The 22,450-nt window shown below is 42.8% G+C and overlaps 1 protein-coding gene across 8 annotated transcripts in view; it reads left to right on the top strand.

The window, feature by feature from the left end:
* Positions 1–22,450, top strand: part of Srgap2 (SLIT-ROBO Rho GTPase activating protein 2) — a 221,896-nt gene that overhangs the window by 595 nt on the left and 198,851 nt on the right. For 7 of the 8 annotated variants that reach the window (XM_036202869.1, XM_036202871.1, XM_036202876.1 and 4 more), the window contains exon 2: positions 1,321–1,942. In XM_036202869.1, the coding sequence (XP_036058762.1) occupies positions 1,876–1,942 (67 nt within the window). In that variant the 5' untranslated portion in view covers positions 1,321–1,875. Of the gene's footprint in view, positions 1–91; positions 597–1,320; positions 1,943–22,450 lie in introns of those variants that run through there. The other variant, XM_036202870.1, reaches the window with a different exon arrangement.

A 22,450-nucleotide genomic window follows, 5' to 3' on the forward strand; every position in this document is an offset into this window, starting at 1 on the left:
TCCGTAACGGTCCGCTGGCCTCGTCCCCGGTCTCCCAGCCTTGGCTGGCTGGCAGCCCGGGACCCGGCAAGATGGGGTGTTCCTCACGGCGTGCAGGGCTCTCTCTCCGTCTAGCCGTGCAGTCTGTCTCCCGGGGCTCTCCACCCACTGCGATAGCCAAACCTCATGCGGGTCCCCAAAGTTGCCAACAGCCTGCACTTCGCGTCGCAGCCCACCGCGGGCTCTCCCGCTGCCTTGCCCCCAAAGCCGTCTTCCCGGCGCCCTCTCTGGTCGTCCGAGCTCGGGGCTGCTCGGGCTGGCCCGGGCTCTCTCCCGCTTCAGGACCCCACCTCACGCCCGCCTCCCGCTTCCTGCCCGCCCGCCCGCCCGCCGGCACCGCGCGGCCTCTGCTCGTTCTTCCTGCGCGCGGCCCTTCCTGCAGCCGCCGGGAGTAGGCGACACTGCCTGCAGCCGCCCGTGCGCCGGCGGGGACAGGGCGGCCTAAGGAGGCAGGGGCCCGCCGCTGCTCGGGAGCCCTGTCCTCTGCCTCCCTGCCGCCACCTCCCGCGCCTTCCTGGAGCGACTCTCACTCATGCCTCCCACCCGGCTGGGATTGGGTGCGGTATTTGTGATCCCTGGGCTTGGGGGACAGAAAACATTGGGGATGCCATTTAGAGGCACCCGCGTCCTTGGCTTTGGGGAAGCGACCGCCGCTTTCCGCCTCTCATCCCCGGGTTTTCCCGGTTTAGACCCTCGCCTCTAGCCCGTTTCCTGCTTCTGCCGACCACATTGTTTTCCTGGATGTCCCGTGCGGAGCGGGCCCTTCCTGCAGCGTCGTTCCCCCCCTCCACCCCCCTCTCCGCCCGCTTTGCTGCCAGGAGAAGCTGGTTACCAAAAACAAAACAACCGGGAGGAGGGGCGGTAGGGGAAGAAAAGTTGTGCCCATCTGGTTCGTCCCCTCTGGTATTGATCCTGTAGATGTCTGGGAGGTGCCCCAGCCGGGGCTCGGCGGGAGGGCCCCTCTTGGGTTAGCTAGGCTCGGGGAAGCACCGAGGTGCCGCAGTCCCCACCCGCAGCTCCGCTTTCCCGCCGCAGTCTCCGCCCGGAGCACGCGCGGCCGGCTGCTCCAAAGTCTTCTCTTTCTGCTTTAAAACAATCCGGGGGGGAGCATTTTTCTCCCTGCCTCGCCACGCCGGGTCTTCAGGCCGAGCGGGCAGTGTTAGGCCGAGATGAATGAGCCAAAGCTGGACTCGGAGTGTCATCCCCGACCCCCCCCCTGTTGCGATTAGGATCTACCCTCGGACTGATCGCCCCCCCCCCTTTTTTTTTTTGCATTTACAGGCTAGTGAACCGGAGCAAACGACTTCCGATCCACTCCGCGCTGCAGCGGCACCCTTTTGGGATTTGATTTGCAGCATCTTTGAGCTGGTACCACAAAAACACTCCGCGAAGCACGCCTAGCTCTCCCCTGGCACCCCAAGACAAACCCACTCCCTCCCGGGGACACAGCTGGGCGCGTCCACACCCCCGCATCCCATACACCATGTTGTGCGGAAGGACTTCCACTCCCTGCCTGTGTCGTTGATGTCAGACCCCAGGCCAGCCTCAGGGCGCTGCAGTTCTCCTGGCTAATGCGGCTGTGGCTAGGGCTTTAGTACATAAGCCAGCCGCCGCCGCCGTCCCCCTCCCAGCCGGCCTCAGCGCCCACAGTCTGCATGTGTGTGCGGTAGCCGGCTGCCCATCCTGCCGCCCGTGTTCCCCGGGAGCTCTGGAGACCACCGCGGGGGCTTCCTCTGCTTGTGGGAGAAGTGGCCTTGGAGGAATTGATTTCGGTGGTTGGATTTTTCTTGTGGATCTATCAATTCACGATTCGAATTTGGAAGAAAGAAGGAAAACATGACGTCTCCAGCCAAATTCAAAAAGGATAAGGAGATCATCGCAGAGTACGATACTCAGGTCAAAGGTAAGGATTTTGAAAATTAACATAATGCATATGCTCTGCAGACTTGGTGAAGCATGCGTTTCCACCCCAATTTTCTGGACGTTCATTTCTTGGGTGGAGCAGGTGGCAAGTTGGCCCCAGAGGTGGTTTCATAGGTGGACCAGAGCCTTGGAATGATCAACGGTGTCAGGGGCCGCGGGCAATGGAAGTGGGCTTTAGGAGTATCTTTGTGGGGCTGGCCATTATTTTGGCAGCTCTTTCCCAAAGGCTGGGTGGGGGAGGGGCAGGAGGCTCTCTGGAGAGAGGAAAAAGCAGCAATTTGCCTTTTGGGTGTCTTGAGTCAGGCTTCCTTGAAGGACAGCTGAAATCTGACAGGTGTTTTTTTCAAAGGTTGAAGAAAGTCCAGACAGAAAGGCAACCTTGAGAAGGGTATATATACCATTTAGAGAGACTGGGAGAGGCGGGGTTTTTCTGGTGTACTGTATTAAAGCCTGAGATTTGCCATGACACTGGATGCAGGAAGTCCTTAGCCATATTGGGTGTACCTTGTACTTGTCTGGCCCATGGTCACCCTGCCTACAAAGATCACAGACCAGAGGGAAGACCATTCCAACTGGTTTTCACCAGCACCTAAACCTGAAGGAGTTGAGCTGTGAGGGTTTCACAGTGGCGCTGAAACTGGAAACTAGGAAGACATAATTGTTTAACCCTTCTGCGTTGTCACATGCTCTTTTAAAGGTCCATTTCCCTTTCAGCCAAAATGTGAAGGGGGAAGGCAGAATGTAGAGCTGGGGACAGCAGGTGTTGGTGCCTCACCATTGTAGTCCAATGCTTAAATTGGCTTCTCAAATTGAAGCCCATACCCAAATAGCCTTTCCTCATCTGGCGTTTCCCTTATGAGATGTCCATGCCTGTGAAGGAGCCCTAGCCCGTGTTTGTACAAGGCACTACCTCTTCCTGACCAGTCTCTGGAAAGAGCCATGTGGCTGCAGCCCATTGAGACCTTAGCTGGGAAGTAGGAGAGGTGGGTGGCCTTGAATGTTCCACCACATGGTTGGAGCTCTGAGTTTTTCCTTTGTTTCAGAGTACAGATGGAGGGGCCCTCCTTCTTTCCTTGCGCCAATGCTAGGAGACCTTTTCCTATCTTAGAGGACTCAGGAAAGGCTGTGACTCTCCTCTCATGATTACCCTGGGTGTGAGTTAGAGGTGGAATGTGAAATGGGTAGTCCCTTTATCTCTTGGAAGGTTCAAAGGTAGTTTGAAATCATCATTGTGTCTGCAGGATTTTTTAAAATACACATATATTATCAGTTTGGTCAATGCAGGAGGTGCCCTAAGGGACCTTCAATCCACTTGCCTGCAAATATTGGTCAGTTTTATTACATGGATGGCATAGGTGAATGATGATAGCTCCAGTTGGATTGGAATTGAGAGAGGTATGGTTTTGAGTTATGACTGAGGTCTTGGCTTCTTGTCACTGTTCATAATCCCAGCTTGTTTTTGTAAACAATGGCCACTGGCCTCTATGTCCTGTCCAGATGAACTGTAATCTGCTCCTGCAATGCCCCCCCTACTGTTTTAACCAGATATATCATTAAAAAAAATGCATCCTAATCATAACTGTTGCCATAGGGAGTGTTAATAACTTTGACTTTCCCAGGTGGTTCTCCAAATGCACACAATTTGACTAAGGTGCAAAGTGATTTTTTTACATTTTTCTCCTTTTCTTTTTTGAAGGTTCAGTCAGTGCTGACAGGTATCAGAATTTGCTGATTCTTTAAAAACTGGTAACAATTTCTCATGAGTGTCTCCAAATTCAATACTTTGTGTATTTATAAATATTGCTTGTTGAGATGATGTAGTGCAGTTAGCTATTTGCCGCAGACTAGAGACGGTTTTGTTTTGTGTCAATATTTTTCCACTGACTCTGTTCAGGAGTGTAGAATTTTGTTGGTAGCTGACCCTGATTTCTGTCTTAAGGAGGTGCCCCAAGAATGTTTTTGGAACTGATTTGGTTTAGTCCCTCAGTTTACAGCTGAGAACATAGAGAACTGAAGAGGTTTGTTCAAGGTCACACAGCTAGGTGGTGGCAGATCTGAAGGGAGAAGGGATTTTATGACTTCTGTATCTTCACAGTGGAAATAACATCTGATCATGGTGAAAAAAACTTAAGGCAAAATTAGGTGACATATAATAGTAGTTATATGATCATAGTTTACTTTACCTGTTCATTATGTTTCATTGTATCCCAAGGAGTGGTCTGGTATAATTGTCACATCCCTCCAGGAAGTTTTTTTTTTTTGCCATTTGAGGACACAAGGAAACTGAGGTCTGAGCGGGTCAGAACCCTTTCAGGGTTACACAGTCAAAAGTGGCAGCTTTACTTCCTTGTTTCATTTATTAACTGTTTATTGAGTGCTTAGTATGTGTTCTAGGCCTTCATACATCAGCAAAGAAGACAGAATTCCAGACCCTTATGGAGCTTACATTCTAGAACCATACCTCTGGTGGAACACTATAGGGTTTGAATTCAAAGGGCCTGAGGTTGGGGTTGGTGATGTAGCTTGCTACTCAACCTTCTATCAAAATTAAGAATTTCCGCTTTTTAAAAAATTGTATTTTGTTTGCTTTTTAGAAATAGGATCTCTATGTGTAGGCCAAGCTAGCCTGGAATTGACTCTGTAACTCAGGTTGGACTTGAATTCATAACAATTTTCCTTAGTTAACCTTGTGCATCTGAAAATACAGGTGTGAGTCCCCACACTCTACAAGAATTTCAGTGTTTTATGCATTCTGTGGAACTCATGGTGCTGCCAAAAATATTTCTCTTATAGATGCCAAGATAAAAAATAGTGTTATATGGCAATCAGTTTGGTATGGTGGTTAAAAGGAAAGGTGTTGGAGGCAGAGAATCCAGGTTTAAATCTTTGATCTACTATGTTACATGCCTTGGCTGAGACTCAGTTTCTTAATTCAAAAACTGGCAAAATAGTGTACATTTCCTGTTCTTATGAGAAATAAAGGATCTAGTCTATAGAATTCTTGTAGCATAGTGTCTGGCACCTGTGAGTACTCAGTGACTGTATATATAGTCTACCTTCTTCAGGGAGCCTTCTGTCTTGCTAACTAGGCAGACTACATTGAGTGTTCATCCTCAAAGCACCAGCTGTTAAATCATAGGAAACCAGAGGAGGAATGAAACAAGTCTGGTTTGTTTGTTGAGGAGTAACAAAATGTGTCATGGGCCTGTCATTTAAATCCTTTGGCCAGGCATGGTGCCCATGCTGGTAATCCTAGCACTTGAGGCTGAGGCAGGAGGATGCTGAGAGTTTAAGGCCAGTCTGGACTACATAATTACAGGTCAGCCTGAAGTAAAGTGAGATCCTGTTTCAGAAACAAAATCAAATCAAACCAACAAAACAAAACAAATTCCCCGCCCCCCCAACAAACCAAAACAGCACTACCAACAAAGCTCTCATATTCTTTGAACACTAATTTCCTTTTTTTTTTTTTTTTTGAGCTGAGGACCGAACCCAGAGCCTTGCGCTTGCTAGGCAAGTGCTCTAAGTGCTCTATCATTGAGCTTAATCCCCAACCATTAATTTCCTTTTATGTATGAGTAGGTAAACTGTCTGAAAATATTGTCGTATGTACCTCTGCTTTTTACTTCTTACTTTTTCTACCTGATTCAGAATTGTTTGAGTCAAGTAGACTCTAAATATACTTTAGACTCTCTCCTATTATTTTGTGTCTCTTTAAAAGCACCTGCTTGCATGTGCTCTGAAGAATTTCTGAGGTTTCAGCACCAGTGTGGTTGTAAGGGGCAGGAGTGATGGCCCCTTAGTCAGTCTGCTATGTGGCTGCCTTCTTAAAAACCACCATTGTTTCTGGCTTGTGGGTGTTTAGATTCCTTTGAAAAGTTCACGTCTTTCAGTGTCCAACTCACAAGCACTAATGTTCTTAGTCTTTTTACATGGCTTTTTTTTTTTTTTCAAATTTATAAAGTGCTTTTATATACATGAATTTGTGGAGATTCTTGACAGCCTTGATGAGATTCATGATTAGAAACTGGTGCATTTGACCTCTAGCCTGTTAGCATCTTTGCTGGTGGTAAAGAATGGTCCATAGAATAGAGATGATTGTCTGAGTGGGACTTGGGTGAAACCATATTACTGCCAAAATGCCACTGGGTTCTTTATTAATTAGGTGTTCAGTGTTCTCTTCCCTCTCTGTTATTTCAACTTTGTCCACCATTGAGCTAAGAAGTAAAATTATTACCATTTTAATGTTTTGAGACAGGGCCGGCCTGCCTCCCTCCCTCCCTCTCTCCTTCCTTTTCTTTCTTTTTTTTTTTTTCTCTCGTTCTTTTTAAGACATGGTGTCTCTCTGTAGTCTGGCTGTCCTTGACCTCTCTAGATTGACCAGGATGGCCTCAAACTCACAGAGATCTGCCAAACAGGTTCTTACTATATATGTGTTGGACTTGAACTCACAGTGGTCCTTCTGCCTTAGCCTTCCAAATCTGGGATCACAGCATATACTACTATGGCCAGAGAGAAATGGCATTTTTATAATTTGTATCTGGAACATTCCAATAGGAGAGGCACAAGCCATTTCCTGGAGCAGTTTAACTCTTTCAGTACTCTTTAGTAGCTGGAGATGAACTTTCAGCTCTAGTCATAGTGTGTGTGCACTTGTGCTGCGGAATGCCATTTGGTGGTGTTACACAAGCCTAGTCTCAGCGGAGGGCTCTGAAGTTCCTAGCTCGTGCCAACAGAGGTCTTCCCCTGAGGTGTCTTTGCTCCCAGCCTCCATCCTTACTCCCCAAGGAGACTTTAAATATAATCAGTTTGTGAAAAGCTGCAGTAAAACAGCTCTTTGGAATCCTCAAGCAGATGCTGTCATTTTCCTGGGAGATGACTGAGTGCTCTTCTTCCCTCATTTAGGGGACATAGAGACTCAGCAATAAGGTGGGCTCCTAGAAGAAAATGAAACTCTTGGAAAAATTCAAGCACCCAGAGTTGCAAGACTCTGAAGGAAGGTGATAATGCTGGAAATTAGTTAGGTCATGCTGTGTGACTGCAGAGCAGCAGTGATTGGAAACTGTTTATGAATGCTCCTTAGCTTTGCTGTGTCAGGCATTCTCTAAGAAGATAGGCACAGAAATTTCCTTGGGAGAAGCCCTTTGGGATCGCATTGATTTTTGTACCACTCAGGCTGAAAGCCAAAGATAAGCCCTTGTGAAGTTTATAGACTATGACCTAGCTCGGTATATTTTCAGCATCAGCTAGCTCTTGGGTGCTGATTTTTAAATCCCACTGTCTGCTCCAGAAAGCTGAGCTGCCTGGTGCGGTCCCTGTAGGGCTCCCCTTCTGCAGTAAAGCCTTTCTTTAGGGGAGTCGTGTCTGCTTCACGTCCCAGACTTCTTTGTTGTTGTTTGGTTGGTTTTCGAGACAGGGTTTCTCTGTGTAGCTTTGCGCCTTTCCTGGATCTCGATTGGTAGACCAGGCTGGCCTCGAACTCACAGAGGTCCGCCTGGCTCTGCCTCCTGAGTGCTGGGATTAAAGGCGAGTGCCACCACCGCCCGGCTTACATCCCAGACTTCTGATCGCCACATTAGGAAAGTACTGTGTCGTGCTGAAAGGAAAAACAGTTTATGTATGATTTCTAGTAATAAAATTGAAGAGAACAATTTTAAACAGTGTTAGCGCCAGTGGAGAATCTTGGAAAGTTACTTTGGAAGAAATTTAGTTTGAAAATAAATGATGAGCGCTTTAAAAAATTATAGAATAATACCTTTGATGACGTTGTGTACCAGCTCTCATTCTTTAACTGTGATTAAATGCACATAAGATTTGTTATACTAATTCTTAAATATACAGTTAACTATGCATTCTTGTTTGTTTTTTATTTTTGGAGATAGGGTTTCTCTGTGTAGCTTTGGTGCCTTTCCTGGAACTCCCTCTGTAGCCCAGGCTGGCCTTGAACTCACAGATCCACCTGCCTCTGCATTCCAAGTGCTAGGATTAAAGGCATGCGCCATCACTGTCGGGCTAACTGTGCATTCTTAAATGTACAGTTCTGTGTCATTAACTATATTGAGATTGTTTCATAACCATTATCAATCATCTATCCAGTGAACTGTTTTCATTTTGCAGAATAGAAACTCTGTATCCACCAAACAGCAATCCTTCACTTTTGCTTCTGACAACCACCCCTCTACTTTCTGTCTCCAACTCTAGGCACCTCAAGTTAAGTGGAATCATTCAGTATTCACCCATTTGTAACTGGCTTATTTTGCTTAGTGTATTGTCCTTAAGGTTCATCCATGTTGTCATATATTTAAGGTAGAATGATACTCCACTGTGTGAATATATCTGTCACATTTTGGTTCTTCAGTCATTTGTTGATGGATACTTGCTTGCTTCTACTCTTTACCTGTTGGAATATGCTACTATGAATATAGGTAGTCTCCTATTCTTTTTTAATTTAACATTTTTATTTTTGTGTGTATGGGTATTTTGCATGCATGTATGTCTGTGTAACACATGTGTGCCTGGTACCTGCAGAGTCAAGAAGAGGGTGTTGGATCTCCTGGAACTGTAGTTTATATAGAAGGTTGTGAGCCATCATATGGGCTAGGTATCAAACCTGGGCTGTCTGGAAAAGCAGCTGAGCCATCTCTTTAGCCCTCAAGAGTCCCCTCCGTCCCCTCCTCCTTCTCCTCCTCCTCCTCCTCCTCCTCTTCTTCTTTTTTTTTTTTTTTTAAGACAGGGTTTCTCTGTGTAGTCCTGGCTTTCTTGGAACTAACTCTGTACACCAGGCTGGCTTTGAATTCACACCTGTCTCTGCCTCCCAAGTGATGGATTTAAGGTGTGCACCACCATCACCTGACAAGACTTTTTAAAAATTTAATTTATTTATATTTTATATGTGAGTGCTGTGGAAGAATAACTGCAGGCCAGAAGAGGGCGTCAGATCTCATTACAGATGGTTGTGAGCCACCATGTGGATGCTGGGAATTGAACTCATGATCTCTGGAAGAGTGGCCAATGCTCTTAACCACTGAGCCATCTCTCAGTCTAAGATTCCCATTCTTAAAACATGTTCTATACCAATATTTTATAAGCCTACACATCCATAAAGTCACTGTCTCAATAACTTTTAAAGTTTGAATATAAATACACATTTTTGTATTTTGAATATATAGCTATATTCTTAATATGAGCATTATATGTTATTAACAATAAAATTTTATACTTTTTAGTAATTGTATTAATTAATACATTTTTCTTTGTTTTAAGCAATTTACTGAATCATTTTGTTTTGTTTAGAGACTGGGACTTTTTAGATAGTCCTGTGTGATCTTGAAATGTCAGTGTAGATCAGGCTAGCCTTAAACTTGGAATGATCTTGTTGCTTCTGTCTCATGAGTGCTGGAATTATAGGCATATGTCACCATAGCTAGCTTTTGTTTTTAAGTTTTAAAAGACATTTAATAGCGGGGCGGTGGTGGTGCACGCCTTTAATCCCAGCACTCAGGAGGCAGAGCCAGGTGGATCTCTGTGAGTTCGAGGCCAGCCTGGTCTACAGAGCGAGATCCAGGACAGGCATCAAAGCTACGAGGAGAAACCCCATCTCAAAAAACCAAAAACCAAAAACCAAAAAAAAAAAAAAAAAAGACATTTAATAAGCTATATATATTTAAAGCATAAAATTTGAACTGAGGATGTAGTTTAGTTGCAGAATAGACAGAATGCTTGCCTTACATGCATAAAGCTGTGGGTTTGATCCTCAGTACCCCAGAGTTTGATCCCCAACACTACAATAACCTGGTATGGTAGTGTAAAAGCCTGTAATCCTCCTGGCACTCTTGGAGGTAGAAGCAGGAGAGTCAGGAGGTTCAAAGTCATCCTTGGTTGCATAGCCAGTTTGAGGCCAGCCTAGGCTACATGAAACACTTGTCACTAAAAAATAAAAGTTTTATATATATAAAAAACTGTGGAACCATCAGTGCCAAGATAGTGATTATAACCAAATATTAGTTAGCATGACATCTCCAAATTGTTTTTCATTATAATATAAAAACTGAGAACTATAATCACCATGCATGAGAAAACAGATTAATTTGAAGACAAAAAGGTAAAAGCCAGGAATTACCAAGTTTTAAAAGTTATAACTAATGCTGCAAATTACTGAAACTGGTTTCTAGAAAATTAGTTTAACCTTAATGAAAAGTGCAAAAAGCAAATTGTCTCTGGGGGGTTGGTTAATAATTTTTTTCTGAGCCATTATTGTATTTTTAGGAGAGAGTGAACAACAGAGATAGAAGAAAAGTCTTGGCCTTGTTAGGAGCTGACAAGTGACAATATCTGTTTTCCTATAAACCTTGCTAGAACCAATCCCCAGGGCATCAAACCTCTGCAGAAGGGGCCAATAAGTGAGCCAGATGCCAAGGGGAGGGCTGGGGACTCCTATGGCAGAATCTCTGCCTAACAGTGAACCCATTGCCTGCTTTCTTAGGTAGACACAAACTGTCCTCCAACTGGTTACAATCTCCTATTTCAACCATGTTTTCCTTTTTGGCTTTCAGAGGAACAAGAGACCTTGTCTGGACTGCTTGTCATTTCTTTAACATATTCACTACTAGCTACCATGTTATTTGGGGTTACTATGCACTAGGTATTATCCCAAATACTTTATATTTCTTAATCCTTACACAAGGAATATATTACTGCCATCACATTTAGTTAATTAAGAAAGTGAGGTGTAGGTCACTTGGTGACTTACCCAGGGCTTGCCCCAGTGAATGTTCTTTCCCTTCGCAAACAGGCTTTATAACTTTGGTTGTTACCAGAGTCTGAGTTCTGAATGCTGTCACGGAATGTTCCTCTCTTCCTGCCCAGCCCTACATGCTCATTTGCTGAAATCCCACCCTTCTAGTCAAATCTATTCTGAGATTCCTCCTGTGGTCATTATGACCAGAAAGATTCTATTTCACTCACATAGGACTGCTCAATAGCTCCATAGAGAATTAATCTTGTACTGCCTTATATGTTTTGAATATTTGTGTTCAGTCTTCTACTAGGAGCTAATTTCTGTTTTTTCTTCTTATGCATGTGGTGAGTGTATATATGTGTTTGTGTGTGCAAGGGTGCACGTGTTCTTGTGTTGGTGTCAAGAATTTTCCTTGATTGCTCTTCTATTTTATTCTCTTTAGATAGAGTCTCTTAAACCCACAGCTTGCTGATATAACTAGTCTTACTAGCCAGCTAGTTCCTGGGATCTTCTGTCTTCCAAAGCTACAATTATGCCCACCCAGCATTTATGTGTGTTCTGAGAATGTGCACTCTGGTCCTTTTGCTTGCAAGGCAAGCTGTACCTGCTGAGCCAAATAGCCCAGTCCTCTTTGCTTTTTGAGATAGGGTCTTCAGGCTGGCCTCAAACTTATGATTCTCTTGCTGTAGCTTTCTTAGTGTGGTCATTATAGATGTCTGCCACCCTAATGGTTTGTAGGAATGGCTCAGTGCTGTCTTATATAACGCAAAGAGCATAGGTGTTGGAACTAGCCTTGAATTGGAATCTTGTATCATCTTTTTGCTCAAATTCTCTTCCAAGCATCTTTTTCTGTGATATAAGATAATAAGACTTACCTTCTTGTTATTGCAAATACACTGTAAAATATTAACTCAATGTGTGACAACTATTAAATGCTAAATAAATAACTCTTCTTATGAGGTCCTTTCACATAGGAAAGATGTCTGGAATACTATTATAGCCTAAATGGTGGATTTTAGTAAATATTTATTGACTATGATAATGAATGAGTAAAAGGATGACCTAGAAATATACTTTCCTTTACAAATGTTTTTTAAATTTGACCTTGATAAGTCACCGGAGTGATTAGAAACAAACGCTCATTGCTCTGCTTTGGTCATGGCATGCAGGGTTATTTGCACTCATCATTTCCCATTCACCTTGCCCCATTTCACACTGCTGCAGAACTGAACTGTAGGTTCTGTGCTACAGTTTGCTATGACATGCTTCGTCCATGTTCTGTTCTCTTCTAGGACTGAGTTCTCTTCCTTGGGCCTCGTTAAATTCATTCATCTTTTAAAGCTCAGCTTAGATGTCATCACCTCCAGGAAGCCTTTCCTGCTTCTCTATATCTCTGCCCACTTTATTTATTTGTATGTGTCCACCTTCTAGCACATACTAAGCACTTTAAAAATATTCACAAATTAGGGCTGGAGACATGGCTCACAACCAAAAAAATTCGTAATTAAACTGAATTGTTTTCTGAGTTGAGGTTGGATGTGACATATTGCCATGTCACCACACTTATTCTGTGTTCCTCCTCTATTGCAGAAAAAGCCCACTCCCTTCCCTAATGTTACCTGAAATTCAAAACAGATAAAGCATTGTGAATATTATCATCCCATAAGGCCAAGTACTGATTATCTAGCAAGATGGAGCTCCTCTGCAAATGAGACATGGTATGATTCTTTTTTTTTTTTTTTTTTTTGGAGCTGAGGATAGAACCCAGGGCCTTGCGTTTGCTAGGCAAGCACTCTACCACTGAGCTAAATCCCCAACCCAAGACATGATTCTTATTTAGTACATGCACTCCTATCCTCTTTAGAGTTTAATGTTCTAGCACTATATTTGAGCTGTTCAGATTTCTTCAATCATATGTCCTATCCTGGCGGGGAGGGAGGAACAAAAAGGTATACATTATTATTATTATTATTATTATTATTATTATTATTATTATTATTATTATTTGAAACAGTCCAGCTTTGTGGTCCTGGAACACATTTTGTGGTCCAGGCTGGCCTGGAACTTGTAGTAAGTCTTATTCCTCAATCTCCTGAGTTCTAGGATTACAAATGTGAGCCACTCTGCATGAAAAATATTTACTGTGAAATTCTCAGAAGTTTAAAACAAAAGTAAAGCCTTTTTGTAGTTAAAGCAAAATACATTCTAGAACTTATTTACCATTTTAAACAGATATTCAAAAATCCTAATTTGAAAAAATTTTGTTCTGTTATGACCAGGAATGAAGAGCATTACCTTGCACAGGGAATCGTTAGGATACTGTTTGAAGGCATGAGTTTTGCAAGAGCCGTTACCTGGCTAGAAACAGCTGCATGGTCTGCAGCACATGGGGAGGAAAGGTCCAAGGGGACAAACAGGAAAGCTTTTCCTCAGTTTTTTCAAGTCACTTGGTGTTTAGTAGCCTTGACCTTATTTGTGTATTGTGAATGGATGGTCTTAAAGTTGAAATATCTATTCCTGAGGAAGGAAAACAGCTAGGATGTGTGCCTTTTCCACCCCCCCCCCCTTTTTTTAAGGATACCATCTGTTGGTAGAAGGCAGAATCTCTCCCCACTAGTCTGTTTTTGCTTTAAATGCATTAATCACTAGGTAGGTAACTAAAAAGACATTTGTGGAAGTTGACATTATCTGCTGCTTAAGACCAGCTTCTGTAGTTACAATCATGACAGAAGGTAGGGTCTGAATGCTCTTCCTGGAGAAGACTCCATCAGCTATGGTTTGCTCGCTCTCTCTCTCTCCCCACCCCTTCCCCTCCCTCCCTTCTCCTCTGATTGCGTGTGTGTGTGTGTGTGTGTGTGTGTGTGTGTGTGTGTGTGTGTGTGTGTGTGTTTACATACTGGTACCAGAGCTTGGTGCTTGGTGGATGAGTGAGCTGCTCTTTGGGAGGCATCTTGACTGGAGGTGGGTATTTTGAAACTGTTTCTTATCTGCAAATTGGGGACAACAGTTCCTGGCTCACACTAGTAATGGAGCTGATGGTTAGCACTTATTAAGGGCTTCATAGTTCTAAGCTGTGTTTTGAAAGCTTTACATATATTAGTCCAAGAATTTCCCAATGGCTCTATGAGGTAACTATTATTATCATCCCAGTTTCACAGATGAAGCACACTGAGATGAAATGACTTGCTCCGAAGCACACGAGTAAGTAGTGATGAAAACAGCACAAGCCCAGGCTGACTTAATAAGTGTTGTGAGGCTCAGATGAAAGTATTCATTCAGATGCTGGATTCAGTGGCAAACACCTTTAATCCTAGCACTTGAGAGGTAGCAGCAGCAACCTTGGCTACTTAGAAAGTAGTCTGGAGTACACGAGACCCTGTCTCTAAATACCACCACTACCAACAACAAAAGAATTCATTTGAAAACTCTTTGATATTCTGAGATGTTCTACATGTTTAGTTGACTTTTCTTATTTCCCAGTGCTTAGTGGAAAAAAAAAAAAGAGTTAATACAATGTTCTAAATGTCTTCCTGGTACATATTTCACTTGTCCTGACTATGTCTTGGTTTCTCATTTGTGAATTAGGAATTAAATTAGAACATCTCTAATTTTAAAAAGGTTTTTGAGCTCATTATTGTTGCTAATTTAAAACATTGAAGATATCCCTTGCCGAGTACATTTCTCCTTATGGATACAGAAGCTGTTCTCAGCACAACACTCTCCCTAGCTCTAAGGCTTGTGCCTGGATGGCTTTTGCACACATGGAGGTGGCTTCCTGCTAGTGCTAGAGGGGCATTGACCCAGAGGACACTTGCAGTGGTGTTTGCTTAGGTATTACAGTCCGAGAGGGGATGTGCCTCATAGGTAGACAGATTGAAGGAGGAGTAGTCGAAACATTTTCATGACTTTGTTTTTTTCTCACCCAGTAAATAGGCTAAGCAACAGCCCGTTGTTTGAAAATGAGCATTATTAATAATAGCTGTGGCTCATATTTTCATCACTGTAGCTTTTGAGAACTACATCCATGGGAAGAGAGGTCTTAGGGTAGTGTAGGATGAGTTAGCTGACCCTGAACGAGACATTCCACCCTCAGAATTTCCAGTTATTAACTAGGAAATGGAAAGATGCAATGCCATTTCTTCTTAGGATATATGATCAAAAGTATGGTTTGCATTAAGTGAGTTGCCACAGAGTCCAGATACTGATAGTTATCTCTGGGGAAAGATAGAAAACAGACTAGACCTGTCCTGGGTTTTTCTTAGAGCTCCGACTCCTGGCTTAAGTTTCGTCTCTAAGTGACATAAATAGGCCGTATGTTTTAGGCATCCTTAGAGTCAGTTGTGTTGTATCTCTTCATCTGTATTTATCCAGTGATTTGTGGTGATGTAAGTTGTCTCAGTTCTTTGCTGTCAGCAATTTTAAACCAAACATTGTAGCATTTGGGGTAGATGGCATCTGTTACTTGGATTAATGAAATTTTTGATATGGGTGTGTTAAGGTTAGTAATAACACTATTTTGAAATACTTCTTTCTCAAACTACAGTAGTACTCTGACCACCAAAGTTTGAATCTGGTTTACTGAATTGTGCCAATTACATCTTTCTAAGTGTGTGTGTGTGTGTGTGTGTGTGTGTGTGTGTGTGTGTCTGTCTGTCTGTCTGACTGTCTGTCTGTGTCTCTGTGTCTGTGTCTATGTCTATGGAGAGAGATGGAGGGAGGGAGGGGGAGAGAGAGATAGATTTTTTTAAAAAAACTGTTTTGTAGAACTGTCAGTCTAGAAATGCTAGCTTTTCTGGATTCAGCAGCAAAAGAATTAATCATTATCCTGGCAGCAACAGAAACTGCCTAGATTTTTTACCTGTGCCCTGCATTTCTTTTTTTGGTCTTAGAAGAAAAAGAACATGTATACACACTTAAACACATATACACACACTTACTCTCTCACACAGGACTTGATATAAAATGATCTCATGCTTATGAGAGCAGGAATTACTTGGGAGGGGTACTTGTGTTCTATGTGAAAGCAGGCCTGTTTGGCCTGTGAAGATTGCAGATAAGAGTGATATGTAATTGAGTAAGAATTTGAAAAATTATCCGATAACATTAGGAGCAGCAAAGCAACTGCTTGTGCCTTTTTATGCTCAAACTATTTGGAGTAGGAGTGAGGAGTTCTCATTGTTTTCAGGGCGTGGGAACCCTCTCCCCACTCTACCAGCCAGATATGTTTGCCCAAAGGTGTGAGGTTTCAGAGTGATCTTTGTGTTTAGTGTAATCTTCTGCCCCTGGGCAATTCTTGAGTCTACTCATTTCTGGAAAACGGTTGTCAGCTAACCTTTAAAATCCGTTCTAGAGGAGCCTTGTATCTTCACTACTGCTACCACATGCTCTGTGCAGACTTGCTTCCTTCGGGTTCTCAGCCCTTAGGAAGGAGGAAGGTATTCATGAAACTTGCCTTGGCTCTTGGCTACTGGAGTATTCTTCCCAGCTCTGTCCATCCTTACGTCCTTTAGTGTTTGGATACTTTGTATGAACAGGCAGAAAGAACTAACTTCAACTGAACACCCATTTATATAGCACCTATTATGTGCTTGGTGCTGTTAGGTTGTAGACATAAACATAAAGAAAAAAGCGTTTCTGTCTTTAAAGTACTTCAGCTTATTAGTGAGACGGACAGATAATACAGACACAGTGGATGGCCTTATGGATAAGGGGATGGTGAGTCACGTTGATGAGGCTGGTTGAGGGAATGTGATGATTGCCACCTAAGTGACAGAGACACATGGCCTTCTGGTACTTTGTCTTACTTGATTTCAAGTAGTACTACAGCAGACCTCTTTGGTTTTGTCTTTTTTGAAATGCTTCATTGTGAGCTTAGTATACATGTACTTATAGTTGTAAGAATATTACAGATTGTATACAGTCTCTAATTAGTTTTCTTCAGTAGTTAATATCTTACAAAATGATACAAAATACAGTATCACAACTAGAACCTTGACATCGATCAGGCAAAATACTGACCAATTCTATTGGCACAAAGACCCTTCCTTCGTGTTGTTACCCTTATAATCTTGCCCTCCCTTGCATTCTTTCATCCCATGCCTTCCGTGCTGCATCCCTCATCTTGTAGTTTCTTGGCTTCATAATCTCTTTTCCACATCTATACTGTTATCATTTCAAGAATATAATAAAAATATATCTATGAGCTTGTAACCTTTTAAGATGGACCTTTTCAGGGCTTAGTGGGTAAAGGAGCTTTCTGGCAAGCCTGATGACCTGAGTTTGATCCTAGGACCCAGTGGTGGGAAGAGAGAATCAACTTCCTCAAGTTTTCCTCTGATCTCCACATGTGTGCCATGGCAAGAGCTGGTATGTGCGCGCGCACACACACACTAAACAAATAAATGTAATTTTAAAAATTAATAAAAGAGATAGACCTTTTATAAGAGTGCATTCCTTTAGGCTGGTGAGATAGCTCAATAGGTGATGGTGCTTGTCAGGAAAGACTGGCAAGTTAAGGTCAATCTCCAGAACTCGTGTAAAGGTAGGAGGAACCAGCACCACAGAATTGTTCTCTGATTCCCATATGTGCACCATGACACATGTGCCCTTCCCCTTCTCCCAAACATATCACACACACACACACACACACACACACACAGAGAGAGAGAGAGAGAGAGAGAGAGAGAGAGAGACAGAGAGACAGAGAGAGACAGAGAGAGACAGAGAGAGACAGAGAGAGAGGAGAGAGAGAGAGAATAATAATAAAATAGGGCTATGAGATGGTTCAGTGGTTAAATTTTGGTTAAAGCCTAGTGATGACTTCAAGCTCTGGGACCTACAGGATAAAGGGAAAGAACTAACTCCTGAAAGTTGTCCTCTGAACTTCACACTTGGGTGTGGATACAGTATCCACACCCTCCTCCCAAATAAATATGTGTAATTTTAAAAACAGAGGATATTTATTTATTTATGGCTAAATATTGTCCCATGGTGTGGCTGTTTGACTGCTTAACCATTTACTCATTGAAGGATCCCTGGGTTTCCCATTTTGGAATGTTATGCATAGAGCTACTATGTTTATAAGCTATGAATAAAGAACACTCAGGTACAGATTTTATATAATTAGGTTTTAAAAAATATTATTGTGGGTTATTAATAGGAAATTCAAAGTGTTTACTCATCTATAGAAGAGTTTAATATAGAATATTATTATTCCTCCAGCCCAGAGTTCTGTATATAAACTGAGATACTATGTGGCAGTAATACTATAATATGAAATGAAATATTAACATATATAAGTGGGACAAGTTGTTACCTCACTGTTCTGTCCTTTACTCTTAGTTAGATATCAGAGTAGTACTTTTTAAATTACTCATATTTGTTTATTTTGTGGTGTGTGTGTTCATGCGGTTGCATTCATGTGCACTGACCATGGTGTACATATGGAAGTCAGAGGACAGTTTATGGGAGTGTTTCTGTGTTTTCAATCTGTGGGTCCTAGGATTGAACTGAGGTTATCAAGCTTTGTAGAAGGTGCCTGTACTGGGCTGAATCATATTTCTGGGCCATTGTTCTTAAATTATGATTCAGAGAGCTTTTAGGCTGACTCCTTTCTTATTACTGATGGTAGTCGTTATATATTCTGGTTATTGAAGATTATTGGTTGAAATACCTTCTGTCAGAGTTTATTTACCTTCTTATATTTGTTGAATTCTTTAATATGTGAGAATTTTCAGTTTATTTATATAGTTAAATTGTCTAATCTCTCTTTATGGCCTGAATTTGTTCAAAACGTGCACACATGCTTTTCTTATTCTGAAATTATAATGTACTTGTGTTTTTTCCTAAGAGTTTTAAAAGAGCATTACTTGTCATATATCTTTGAATAAATCTGGAATTAATTTTTATAAATACTGTGAACTAGAGAACTAACTTTATTTTAAATTCTGTATGGATGTTTGTCTTACCTTCATAATCCTGGTTTGTAATAGTCACCTTTATGCTTACATCACATTTGTACAGATTTGTGTGCAAGATCAGTTCTCCATTATGCTGAAGTAGTACTGCCCCTGGATGGAGATAGGGTCCCTGTTAATGACTCTAGTGTTTTCTCTCCTGCAGCAGACAACACTAGTCTGACACCATTGTCCCAAACAGAATAGCTCTGCAACTATGCTTACTGTATTTGGCATCTACTTATAGTTTTTGTTTTTAAATATTTTTATTTTATGTGTATAGGTGTTTTGTTTTCATGTATGGCTGTGTACTGTGTATGTGCCTGGTGTCCATGGATCCTCTCGAACTGGAGTTATAGATGATTTTTTTGCTGCCATGTGGGTGCTGGGAATTAAACCCAGGTCTTCTGCAACAACACCCAGTGCTCTTGACCTCTGATTCATATCTCCACCTTGTTTAGTTTTTGATATAGAATCTTCATTATGTAGCCCTGTTTAGCCTGAAACTCACTGTGTAGCCTTGACTCACATAGATCCAATTGCCTCTGCTGGGATTAAAGGCATGCCCCACCACATCTAGCCCATGATATATTTGTGTGTGTGCGCGCACGCGCGCACTTATATGTGTGCAGGTGCATGTATGTATCCTTGTCTGTGGAGGCCAGAGGTTGATGTTGACTGTTTTTTCAATCACTCTCCATCTTCCATAGTGAGGTAGGGACTCTCACTTGAACCTAGAGCTCACTGATTTGGCTCCTCTAGCAATCAGTTTGCTCTGTATGGAGATCCCATCTCTGCCTCCCAAACATTGGGATTACGGATGGGCCATCAGGTTTGAAGATACATGGTTGCTGGAGTTCCAAACCCCAGTTCCCAATGTATGTGTGGCAAGTACTTTATTCACTGAGTCTTACCTCCAGTCCACTACTTAAGATTTTATTTGAAGGACTTATACTTTGGCCAGGCAGTGGTGGCACACTCCTGTAATTCCAGCATTTGGGAGGCAGAGGTAGACAGACTTCAGAGTTTGAGGTCAGCCTGGTCGACAGAGCAAGTTCTAGGACAGCTAGGACTACATAGAGAAAACCTATCTCAAAAAAAACCAAAACCAAAAACAAAACCAAAAAACAAAAACAAAAACCAACAACAACAACAACAACAACAAAAAACTGGAGGGGGAAAAAGAACTTTTTAAAATTTGAAAACTGCCATTGTTCAATCATTCACTCATTCATCCATTTTGTGCGTGTGTGTGTGTGTGTGTGTGTGTGTGTGTGTGTGTGTGTGTGCATGTACATGTGTACATATACGTGTGGAGGCCAGAAGTCCTGTCAGGAATTGTTCCTCAGGTGCCATCTATCTTGTCTTTTTGAGACAGGATCCCATACTGTTATTATAGGGCTTGATGATTAGGCTAGGTTGTGAATCTAGGTAGGCTGTGGCCAGTGAACCTCTTATCTACCTGTCTCTGCTTTGCTAGTCTAGTGCTGAGATTCCAAGTGTAGGCTAGGCTTTCATACATGGGTTTGAGGATCATGCCTGCAAAGTACTTTACTGACTGAACAATCTCTTCAGCCTCCCTCTGCCTTTTTTTTCTTTTCTATTTTAAGAGCAAGGTTTCATGTAGTCCAGGCTGGACTCAAACTCACTATATAGCTGGGGCTGGGCTTAGCTCCTGCCCGTCCTGCCTTCAGCGTTTGAGTGCTGGAGGACAGATGTGCACCACCACACTTTAAAGTTTTGTTCTTCTTGTTGTTGTTCTGAGACAGGTTCTCACTAAACAATAACCTGAGTTGGCTTAACTCACTGTGTCGCTCAGTTTGGCCTCAAACTTGTAATCTTCTTGCATCTGTTGCCCAAGGGCTAAAATTATGTGCTACCATGTCCAGCCAAGACTACTATTTTAGCAAATTTAATTTTGGAAAAATTTCTAGTTATTTTTGTTGCCAAGGGTCTTCTTCCTCATTTTGGATTTGATACAAAAGGTAAGAAGTCAGGACCTAGCAGTGACAGGGCAGTGTATTTTTTAAAAGTGAAATAAAAGTATTCTGTGTGTATATGTGACTTGGTGACTGTTGGTAATTCCAAGTATATAACCTATGCCACAAATAATTATTATATAGTTTCCATAATATTGGGTTGTCTAGAATCTTACTCTTTTCCTCTGTTATCATATAAATCAAGGAAGGAAAAAAGCCTGCATGTAAGGAAAGTAATTAAAGAAAAATTAACCCACAGAAATACAAGAAATGACTTCGGCCTGGGGCTGACTAAAAATGAGTGATGCTGATAAGTACTTGAGGCATTGGAGTTGGGAGAGTGTTGGCCAGAGTGACTAGGGCCTTGATTTGTGGGGTGGGACTTGGTGCAGTTGGGAGTAGGAGGGCAAAACAGAGGCTGTGTGTCTTCTCTTGGTGGCCTTCCCACAGCCCTTTCCGTGCTTACCACCACCCCTGCCTCACTTCCTACACCCTAGTACAATGATGGTTTATGTGCTCTCACCCCCTCATTGCTCTCTCCTAGACACACATTCTGTATTAGAAAGCTTGTGAGTTACTGGATGGTGGGCAGTGGGGGCCTTTCATTTCAGCATTCCCAGTGTCCAGCACCATGTTTGCATCTGGTAGGCACCCAGCAAATATGTCTGGCTGGAGTTGACTCATAGAGGAGTAAGATCAGGGCTCTGCACTTGGGCAGTGGAGAACAATGGAGGCAGTTAGAGTTGGGTAGTGTGATGATGTTGCTGCGTTTCAGGTCTTCTTGGTTGTTCTGGGAGCCTGGCTGGCCAGGGGAGGGAGGGGAAGGCCTGCTCCTGTCCATACAGGGCATACTAGTGTTAGTCTGTGCTGGGCCCTGCCCTGGGTGCCACAAGACTGTTGCAAGTAATCAGTCCTGGAGCCACTGAGGAGGAAAATGAGCCACTGATGAGGAAAACGTCATTCCTGACAATTGTTTTGCAGTGGAGTGGGGATTGTACCTCAGCTCAACTCTGAATCCTTGTTTGTTTTTTATCCCTTGGTGCTATATTTGATTACACTGTGTGGAAAGATGGAAAAGTGAGCTGTGCATGTGGGGTGGGGACTAAGGGTGAGAAATCAGTCAAGATGCCTGAAGTTTCTAGCTTGAGAGAAGCAGACCATGGCAGAAAGAGACAGAGGGAAGTCAGGGAGAGATGCAGTTGCTAAGAAATGAGCGCTATTTTAGACAGCCTGACTTTGAGGTGACACTGTGATGGTGTCACCTTCAGCCCCTTCATTAAATCGGCCGGTTTTCCTTTCTTCTAAATTGGCAATGTTGCAGAGAAGCCTGCAGAAGAGATGACACCTCCTGTGTGTGTCAAACACCTGACCTAATTTGCAGCTTCTTTACATTTCAGTCTGAGAAATGTTCTGTCTTTAAGGGGACTTCATGTTGTGTTTGTGTTTGCGATTAAGTAGCATTTTCTTTCCCTGTGCTCTGTAGGGGATGGGCATAGCTAAACAAGGAAAGGGGAACCTTGTTCTGAGCTGCCCTGCCTGGAGAGTTACTTAGAAGCTTCTTCAGACAGCCAGCTGGGAACTCTGCAGAAGTCAAGTCAAGCCCCGTTACCACCTAAGTGCCTATGGTCGGACTAAGATCTGGACAGGGACCAAGGTACTTTAAAAGCACTCCAGGGAGTGTGGGAGAGGCTTAGTTCAGCAAAACATGTCTGGGTGGTGCTCGTCTTGTTTCTGGGTGTGGAAGCAGGAATGGCTAATCACCTTAATTTGAATAAATCTGGGATGGTGAGATGATTCTCTGATAGAGGATTTGATTA

The sequence above is a fragment of the Onychomys torridus genome, chromosome 11 (genome assembly GCF_903995425.1).
Source record: "Onychomys torridus chromosome 11, mOncTor1.1, whole genome shotgun sequence".
Lineage (NCBI taxonomy): Eukaryota > Metazoa > Chordata > Mammalia > Rodentia > Cricetidae > Onychomys > Onychomys torridus.